The sequence below is a fragment of the Leucopleurus acutus genome (genome assembly GCF_964270905.1).
Source record: "Leucopleurus acutus genome assembly, chromosome: 10".
Taxonomy (NCBI): Eukaryota; Metazoa; Chordata; class Mammalia; order Artiodactyla; family Delphinidae; genus Leucopleurus; species Leucopleurus acutus.
The window spans coordinates 18,854,634-18,864,893 of NC_139153.1; the positions used below are offsets into that span (position 1 = coordinate 18,854,634).

General features: G+C 43.1%; 1 protein-coding gene across 1 annotated transcript in view; it reads left to right on the forward strand.

Moving 5' to 3' along the window:
- The window catches only part of RYBP (RING1 and YY1 binding protein), a 71,598-nt gene extending 64,400 nt beyond the window's left edge, over positions 1-7,198 (forward strand). Inside the window, exons 3-5 of the mRNA XM_082848189.1 lie at positions 5,859-6,035; positions 6,130-6,228; positions 6,671-7,198. Coding sequence (XP_082704315.1) covers positions 5,859-6,035; positions 6,130-6,228; positions 6,671-6,923 — 529 coding nt within the window. The 3' untranslated portion in view covers positions 6,924-7,198. The remainder of the gene's footprint in view (positions 1-5,858; positions 6,036-6,129; positions 6,229-6,670) is intronic.
- The last annotated feature ends 3,062 nt before the right edge of the window (positions 7,199-10,260 follow it).

Genomic DNA, 10,260 nt, shown 5'->3' on the forward strand with positions numbered 1-10,260 from the left:
CTTTGTCCTGTTTCTCTTTGTGGGAGCTGAGATACAGAAAAGCACGTGAGAAATGATCACAGATTTCAGGTTCCCCTGAGCACACAGTGGAGAAGGAAAGTGTTGTATGGGGGAAACATATGGTTTGCCCATGTTCCCCCAGAGCAATCCAGGAAGATAGCTTGTTTTTTGCTCTCATTTGTGTTTGTGTGAAATTTTTCGTTTTCAAAAATTAAGGATGTCCCTTGATAAAGATTTGCTTCACTTTGTGGAATCAGTTCTTCTCTGAAATATTAGCTGTTCAAATGCAAATAAATAGACAAGATTTCCTGATGATGTCTATTACTGAAATGGCACAGCAGATTTTCCTTTGTAAACTCTATTGGAAAAGCAACAATAAAGGTATGAAACAATTTTCAGAAGCCTAAAAATTTTTTATTAAAAAAATACAGCTTTGAAGAAGATAGCAAAAAACTTTTGTTGGCAAACGTACTTATAAAGGAAACCAGGTCCCATGTTACATACTGTATAGTATTTCTGGTCAAATAGGGCTTTTTGTTTGTCTGTTTTTGTTGGTGGTGATTAATGGGCTTTGAGGTGTAGTCACCAGAAGCAATAAGCCATGTTCTTTGATCTAATGTTTTCCCCTGTATTGGGAAAGCTGTTAATTGCTAGTTTAAGATTTGTTAGTTGGGAAACTTAGGTAATTTTGGAGAACCCCAGACTCTCAGCTCCGTATTGAAGAATTGACATCCTGCAATATGCTGGAAATTCTGCCCATTAAGTGAGCTATATATACAGTGTGTTGTATGACACTTAAAAGACTGCACTGAGCAGTGTAAATCTGTGGGAAGTAACTATTTCTCACTGATCAGCAGTGTTAAATATCATGATAAGGGTTCTTTCCTTACAGGAAATGTTAAAAGACATTGGAAAACATACTTTGCCATCTCCTCTCCCCGTGCCCTTTTCTCTCCCCTTAAGGACAACCAAGTAGTCCTCTTCTTACCCCAGTGAAGATGGTGGGGCTAACGAGAGTGCTGGAATTCTTGGGCAGGTATCTGTTGAAACCGTAGCCTGAGTTGACCTGGGTCTTCCATCCCTAGTACCCTGTGCCCCCTCCCCGCCCCCCGACACACACAAACGGTGGGGAGACTCATTTGAAGTTACTTTCATAAGAGGAGTCTTTGGGAACTTCCCTGGTGGCGCAGTGGTTAAGAATCCACCTGCCAGTGCAGGGGTCACGGGTTCGATCCCTGGTCCGGGAAGGTCCCACACGCCACCAAGCAGCTAAGCCCGTGCACCACAACTACTGAGCCTGCGCTCTAGAGCCCGTGAGCCACAACTACTGAGCCCGTGTGCCACAACTACTGAAGCCCGTGCGCCTAGAGCCCGTGCTCTGCAATGAGAAGCCTGCACACTGCAACAGAGTAGCCCTTGCTCGCCGCAACTAGAAAAAGCCTGTGTGCAGCAATGAAGACCCAACACAGCCATAAATAAATAAATAAATAAATAAATAAATAAATAAGAGGAGGCTTTGAAAAGTTCAGGTGGATCTGGGTTAAAAAATCCCAGTTTAGCCACTTACTGTGAACCTTAGACAAGGTTCTTGATCTTTCTGCTTTCAGTCTCCTTAATTGGTAAAACAGAGACAATCAGTTGTGCTCTGGAGGATGCTGTGCTGACTCTGGCTCCGTAGTGTGCCTGTCCTGTTTTGGCTGTGAGGTGGTCCTGGCCTGCTGCTCGACGGCAGTTCACAGCATCTAACCTGGAGAACGCGGCCAGCTGGGGTGCGGCGTGCGTGGCTCTCCGTGGAGGTGGCACGTTCCCATCCTCATGCCGTCAGAAGGCTCCGGCCTGGGAATAAGTAGGGGACGGATGGCAGGAGCTGCAACAGCAGTCCTGGCAGGGTGGCACCTTTGGAGGGTCTCCCACCGACGACCCTTCTCACTTCTTCACCTTCTTCAAAGGTACGCATTGTGTTCAGCAGCAGTGCACCATTTCAAAATGAATTCGGTGCGTTTCCCCACCTCACCCCGTTCCCTGATCCGAGAAGGACTGTGGGGTTTGTTGGGGGAACTAGTTTGAAAAAACCACTCTAATAATTAAAATAATAGATTCCCACCTGTTGGTGAGGGTTTTTGTGGGGAAGGAGCAAGTGATGATGGAAGAATTACTAGGTTGTTATTTGAGGACGCTGAGAACACAGATGTAGTTGTGAAACAAAACAGGTGCTTTTAGCAGACATCCCATATTTCTTGGTAATAATCTGATCCCAGTGAGCCTTGGGTCCTTTTCATTTGTGAAGTTTCAGTTTGGTTGCCCATTAGAGAGGAGGCACACTTCTTTCACTATTCTAGTCAGACATCATTTTCTTAGGAACAAGTGAGGACATCCGTGCGGTTGTGCACACGTGCTGCATTTGAGGTGCAGTTTATGTCACCGTGTGTGTGTATACATACTGTCCTACAGATGCTGGATTGTGGTGCGTGCACTGAAAAATTCTGAGGGTTTGCTTGCCCTGCTGAAATGTTAGAGAGTGGTCGTCCACGGGAGGAGTACGAGACAGGCACCTGGCCTGTTGCCCATGCTTTGCCCATGGCCTCGGCAAGCCGCCTGTGAGGGGATAATCCATCTTGGATCAGCACGGCGTCTGGGTGGTTGAGAGCCGCTTGCAGGTGCATCAGGTGCCTGCCATTAGGGGCTGTTTGTGAGACGAGGGTGACTTCCTTTCCTCTTTGCTCTCCCCTAGCTCTCTGTTCTGCTGGTAGTGCCAGCTGCTCACCAACCCAGGTACCACTTCTGATGTCCATTGCTTCAGGATCTCTCCTCTGATCTCTCATTCCCATATTCTGCCAATATTCTACCAATAATCCCCCAGTACCTAGCATCCCTCCCATCTCAGAAGAAAGTCTCTGTTCCTTTCCCAGTGCTTTGCTTTTTTTTTTAATTTTTATTTTATTTATTTTTTTATACAGCAGGTTCTTATTAGTCATCAGTTTTTTACACATCAGTGTATACATGTCAATCCCAATCCCAGCACTTGTTCTTTTTTTTTTTTTTTTGCGGTACGCGGGCCTCTCACCGTTGTGGCCTCTCCCGTTGCGGAGCACAGGCTCCGGACGCGCAGGCTCAGCGGCCATGGCTCACGGGCCCAGCCGCTCCGCGGCATGTGGTATCTTCCCGGACCGGGGCACGAACCTGCATCCCCTGCATCGGCAGGCGGACTCTCAACCACTGCGCCACCAGGGAAGCCCCCAGTGCTTTTCTTGATTGTATGCTTTCTCTCCTTTGCCCCATGGTTAACCCCTCTCTTCTGCCTGCCTTCAGTCTTTCTCCCTCTTCAGTGTACAACATGATTTCAGCCTCCTGTTCCCAAGGAAATATCCTCAAACCCTGCTGACCCCTTTCTGCAGTGGCAGGGCTGTCCTTTACCTCAGCACCACAGTTCTCAAAAGGGTTCCTGTTGGCCGCCTCTAGATTATTCCTCTGACATCCTGTAGTTCCTTCCTCTTTGCAGCCCTGATAGTGTGTGGCTTGCTCTCCTGAAAGTCGGCAGTTGACTTCTTGATCACCAAAGCTTGGGCCCTTTCCTCAGTCCTTATCCTACTTTGTCTTTCTCTGAAATTTTCGTTTATCCTTTATTCATCCAGTAGGTAATTTTATTGGGTACCTGGTACTGTGCTGAATGCCATAGAGAAGGCTGATTAAGACACGGTCATGCCATTCAGGAGTGTACATTTGATTGACAGTTACAGTGCGGCGTGCTAACTGACATCATAGAACTCTGTAGGACATGCTGGAGTGAGGCAGGCCCCCCTAACTCAGACTGGGTGGGCCTGGTGATGGGGCCGGGGGTGGTTTCTCTGGGGCAAGCGTCTGGTGTGCCACGTGCCGTTGGTTCTTCTCGCTGTTGCAGGTGGTCTTGGACTGGTGTCCAGTTGTCTTCTCTTGTCAGACTTCCATGCAGTGAAGTACACATACTGGCTTAATTGAAAGTCTCCCTCAAGGTGTAGTTTTTCATAAAGTTTTATTTAGTTAGTTAGTTAGTTTTCACTTGGCTGAGTTATTTCATTTTGACACCTGAGTATTGGTTAGTATATGACAGTTTAAAACTCTGATTTAAACTGCTTGGTAATCCCTGTAGACAGCTGGTCTGTTTGTGTTCCCTGTGAATACTTGTGAAATAGTTTGTAGTGGTGATTATCTTCTCTGTAAGTATTAACAGATACACTTCCTCTTTGAAAGAGAAGAATGTGTTAGAATGGCTGCTGCTGCCTTTGTTAGAACCTGTGAAAAAAGAATGTTACCTTTCACCTTTCACTTGAGGGGCGGGAGTTTAGAGTATTAAGTACCTTCCTCCCTTTATCTCGGGGCACTTCACATCTTTGAATCCCTTGCTCAGTGGCATGTGAGGCTGCTTGTGGTCCAGCCTGAGGTGACCGTACCTGTTGTGGGCTTCGTCGTATGCCGCCGTAACCAAGGCCTGTGTTTGCTGGAGACCAATAGGAAACTTGCTCTGGGAATGCTCCTTTGTTGGTGTGTTTCCTGCAAAGCCACACTATTGTGGAGCCAGCACTGAGACACTCAGAACAAACCCAGTGTCTTCCCCTAGCAGGCTGGCCTTGATGAAGTCAAGGAGTAGGTGTCTGTCCCCTCCTCGTCCTGTATTTCTTCTTCGCCACATCACACCTCCTCCCAAGAGGTGCTTCAGTAACTGTGCTTAATTTAGGAGCCAGCGTGTCCTGTACCTAGCAACTCTTTTTGTTTTCTTGAAAAAAAAAATGGAATTATTTAAGAAAGAAACTTCTGTTTTGTTTTTCTTAGGCTTTTTTTAAAAATTTTTTTCTATTTCCATTCTTCCACCGCTGGCTCTCTCATTGATGAGGCAGACCTTGTCTGTCCAGTTATTTTTCTCTGGCCAGTGCCTTCATCGTTGGGAACAGAGGGGGACGTGGGGTCTGAAGGGGATCATTACATCATGGCAGGTGGTTGCTTCACCTCATTAATAACCCACTTAGATATGTGTTTTCTACCTTGTACTTGGAGAATTTATTATATTGTAAGTGTCGATCTAGATGCTAACGTCTTTGAAAATTAATATTGTATAGAAATAGCGCCTAGGTTTTCCTTTCTCCCTTTGCCATTTGGGTCCGAATGGTCATGCACTGTGAGAAGCGTTTGGCACCGTTTAGAATTTGTAAACAGTAGTGCTAAGAGCCAGTGTCAGTTGGAGACTGGTGCAGACATAATGGTTTATGGCACAATGAATGTATCACTTGTCTAAGATGTTTTTATAGTGACTTTGTCTTCACCCCCTTGGAAGCTCGTATGAACCAGTTACCTTTTATTGCTCGATACGTGTTGTCTGTGCCAGTCACAGAGCAGCAGGGGAGCAGACCAAGTCGGAATAATTAGATTGAGGAGTGAATGTCACACTTCTAATTTCATTCTCTTTTCAAGGGATTACCAGTGTCCATTTAATAAAATGAGATTAACCCTCTGCGGCAGAAGTATTTGAAAGCTGTCAGTCAGTATAATCTTGACAGCTCAAAAGAAGTAGTGTTCTCAGAAGCTGCTTCTCTTAGAAGCAGCGTCATGTTTTAATTGGCTGAAAGTCTTGACTGCACAGGGATATGTATGTTTGTGTGAGCGCGTGTGTTTATGTCATTAAAGGTGGATGTACGGAGAGTGGATTTGAAAGAGGAAAAGTTTTATGGACTTAACCATACTATCTGGAAATAATAAAACACCATATAATTTAGTTTGAGTTGCTGGATACCAGTAATAGAATACCTAAAAATTATGAGACCAAAATTTTAAAATTAAAGAAACAGTTAAAAAGCAAATAATGAGACATCTTTTCTTGAATGTTTTAGAAAACCTCGGATCAATTCTCAGCTGGTGGCCCAGCAAGTGGCCCAACAGTATGCCACTCCACCACCCCCTAAAAAGGAGAAGAAGGAGAAGGTTGAAAAGCAAGACAAAGAGAAACCCGAGAAAGATAAAGAAATTAGTCCTAGTGTTACCAAGAAAAATACCAACAAAAAAACAAAGTAAGTTCTTCGGTAACTCAGTACAGTACTATGTTATTTTGCAGGTGAATCAAAGATGTCTTTTAAATGCCTCTTTTTCTGTCTCCCCATTTAGACCAAAGTCCGATATTCTGAAAGATCCTCCTAGCGAAGCGAACAGTATACAGTCTGCAAATGCTACAACAAAGACCAGTGAAACGAATCACACCTCAAGGTATTTGAAACTAGAGTGAAATACCACGTCGCTGCCCTGATTCACCTGCTCATAATCAAGAGTCAGGGGTGGTTTTGTGCCTGTGGGTTTGTAGGCTAAGAAGGGGTGGGGTGAAGAGCTGGGGCAGTGGGACTGTTAACTTTCAAAGTACATGCACATAGATATGAGCTGCTTTTATATCACTGAGTCCAAAACAGGAGAAAGATAAATTGATCATAATTTTGCAGTGATCCAAAGCTTTGCTAACTGATTGGCGGTTTCGTTTCTTGCTACGCTTCTTAGTCGGCAGATATGGTAGTAAGCGCTGGTATCCGTGCTGGCGTTTTAGATTCATTGCCACAGCGTCATGCAGTCTGTGTGTGTGGCGGGGTGATGTTGGGCCAGAAGTCCTTTGCATCCGTAGCCGATTTCATGGGCTCTTCCCCTGTGGTGTTGCTTTCAGGCCCCGGCTGAAAAACGTGGACAGGAGCACCGCACAGCAGTTGGCAGTAACTGTGGGCAACGTCACCGTCATTATCACAGACTTTAAGGAAAAGACTCGCTCCTCCTCGACCTCCTCATCCACAGTGACCTCCAGTGCAGGGTCAGAACAGCAGAACCAGAGCAGCTCGGGGTCGGAGAGCACAGACAAGGGTTCCTCCCGTTCCTCCACGCCAAAGGGCGACATGTCAGCAGTAAATGATGAATCTTTCTGAAATTGCACATGGAGTTGTGAAAACTATGAATCAGGGTATGAAATTCACATCCTCCACCTGCCCATGCCGCTTGCACCCCTGGAGAATCTTCTGTGGACATCGACCTCTTAGTGATGCTGCCAGGATAATTTCTGCTTGCCATGGGCATCTGGCCCCCAAGGAATTTCGCACCCTGACGATTACTCTTGACACTTTTATGTATTCCATTGTTTTATATGATTTTCCTAACAATCATTTATAATTGGATGTGCTCCTGAATCTACTTTTTATATAAAAAAAAAATCTGCTGTGCACAATTTTCCATGTACATTACAACTGGTTTTTGTTTTTGTTTTGTTGGGGGGGAGTGGGGTGGGAGGGGGAGGGAGCTTTTATTTATTGTGTTCACAGACTCCATCCTTTCAGCATATCCTTTTAAGTTTAGTTCTTTCTTCCAGTTATACTATGTACTATCAGTTTTGATATAACTATATATATATAAATATAAAATTATATATAAAGGGTTATTTGAAACCAATCCATGGCAACGCTGGTGCTTGATACACTGTGAAGTGAATACAACATTGAACAGTTACAGATCTGGGACGGTCCCTTCTATGAAAGTGCTGAAATTAAGTTAAAATCAGTCTTACGTGAAGTATGTTCCAACCCACGTGGGAACTTGACTTTCTCATCTGTCTAAAGAGTACTGGACGATAGAAAAATATATATTTTTTAAACAATGTGATCTCAAATTAAAGACTGCTCCAGATAGCCTGCATTTGCGATGGAATAACTGACAAATCACAAGTGGTTTAGTTGGGAGGGCTTTGATCAGTCAAAAGTAACGAAACTAGCTCCAGAATGCCAAGTATTCGTGTAAATTATGGTTACATGTTAACATTGCTGTTCTTACATAAGCATTCATGAAAATATGGTATTCTGTAACTCGAATTCCATCCATTTTCCAGACCTCTACTCATGTCTGAGGTAAATTGATAAATTGTCTCTTAGTTTTAGGATTCAAACTGTGTAACCTGTATTTTTCGTCTCCATACAAGAAGCAAATCCCTGCCTCCACTTTGCATGTGGTGTTCTGTTTAATGGAACTTTGTCTGCCTCACTGCCCCTCGTTTCCCTTACCCTACCCCTTCAGTTGTGAGAATTCTTTTTCTTTCTTAAAATCTAGTCTTGTTGTTTTACTGAACAAAGGTTATCAACCAGTACATCCAGTCCCCACATGGAGCTTTTCAGTGTTGGGAGACATGTCTCAATTCCCTGCTGTGGGAAGGAACTCAGTGGTGAATAAATGGTTGAAGTGCTGGCAGCCAGAGTTGCAGGGAAAGCTCCTACTTCCTGCGAGCCTGTGATCTTTTTCTTCCTCAACATAAAGATGGCTTGAGTAAAACTCTCTTTTAAAAAAGATTCTTTTCACTCTCTCTTTTTAAAAACTGTCTTGCAAAAACGGGGGAAAAAAAAGACCGCTAATATGAATCCACCCCTCCTCATTTTAAAAATGTTCTGTTTTGCTTTGTTTAGATTTAGGGTCTGTCTTCTCTTTGACTCTTACATTCATATCTGCAGAGTTCATAGACTTGAGAGTCATTTCAAGCATGGGAACTTGATGTCACCTTCCTTTATTTGACGGTACTTCTGGGAGGGCAGCAGATTAGTAATGAAACGCCACATTTTGGTGTGAAAAACCTGGTTTGCTTAAGAATAGAAGTAACTTCTGTCTGTGGAGGCAACAAGTAAACAGAAAAATTAACAGCTTGATTTGAGTAGCCAACAGGAAGGCTCCTTTCACATTTACATTAAAACTATTCCTTAGTCACTAATGTACCATCGTTTAAATTCTGCTCTCAAAGGTATAGATGATAAAGCAGTGCCACTTGTTGCTGTGGTCCTGTACTCAGATGCACGGACAGTGCGCCCCCTCTTTTCAAAATACTGCTTTCATCTGGGATGCAAGCTATACTTACCTTTTTAAATACATTTTTAAAGTATTTATTAATGAACCAAAGGAAATCAGATGCTTTCTGTAAGCATCAGGATATAGAATACATAGTGATTTGACTATGAATTTTAAATCCACATTTTAGTATTAGTGGGGTATTGCAAAGACATTCCTTCTAAAGTTTTAATATTCCTTTTATTAAGGGTCTCAGGGAGGGTGAATTAGTCAGCCATATTTATTTTCCAGAGGTGTAAGGAATTGCTAAGTTTTTTAATTAACTTTTTAAAAAAATTTAAAAGTCACCAAACTCATGTGGGTTGCACTGCTTTTGAAACCAGTAAGTGTTGGTTTGCACTTTGTTCAGAAACACTGCGTACTTTTTCAAAATTAGTTTCATGTAAAGTGATTGGACCCCGAGATTAGTGGGAAAAGCTGGTTCACCAGCTACTCAGAGGCTGCTAATTGAGTCATTGCCAATGTCTTGGTTTTTCAGTTTTGCCTCCGTGATAAAGGATAAATTAAAGAATGGGGAGGGGTGAAGGAAGGGGGAGGATTGCTTTAGAACAGGTGAGAGGATGAAATGGCCATTTTGGTAGAAACTGCAGCGCACGGTGGGACTGCTCTCAGCAATCAGATGTTCTTGGGCCCATCCTTTAGCTGCTGTTGTGTGATTCTGTTACGGTAGTGAGGTGGTAGGTACTTTAGGCTTTTAATTTCTGAAATTGATGACGTCCCTCAGGCATGTATTCTGGAAATGGAATTCCTGTAACTTTCTGCATTTGCAGTTTGCCCTACAATTAGTAGGCAGTGTGTAAAAACACTAGTGTAGGTGATAAAGATACATATTAAAAGAGGACCAGAAATACTTGGTATTCAGCGGCACAGTAAGCAGGTTATAAAAACAAACAAAAGCACAGTGTTACGCTTGCAAGTTTCCATTTGTTTTAATACCACACAATCCTTCACACTCGTGCGTGCGCGCACAGAGCTTATCTGACCTGCTCTGCTTGAGTCATGCAGTTCAAAAAATAATAATAGTAATATTAAGGTAAAGACATCTTGACACCCACAAAAAATTTTAATCAAAATCTTTCAGTTTCAATCTGGATATTCAAAACATTGGCAGAAGCTTCTGTGAGTTTAGTTCCACTAAGATGTTTCACCTGCCTTATCAAGACCATTCTCAGTCTACTTTTTTAAGCTACCGTATCTTAAATTATTGAAAATTTATTAATTGCTGAATATATAATAACCTTTGCTTGTATGTAACCGAAAATGGTTTAAGAGCCAACATTTAGAGTATGACAATGGAGCTGAACAGTTTTTAATGCGCAAGCAGTTCTGTTCTTGTGTATGACTTGTAACCTTAATTTACTGTGTAAAGATGGTTACATTATTTCC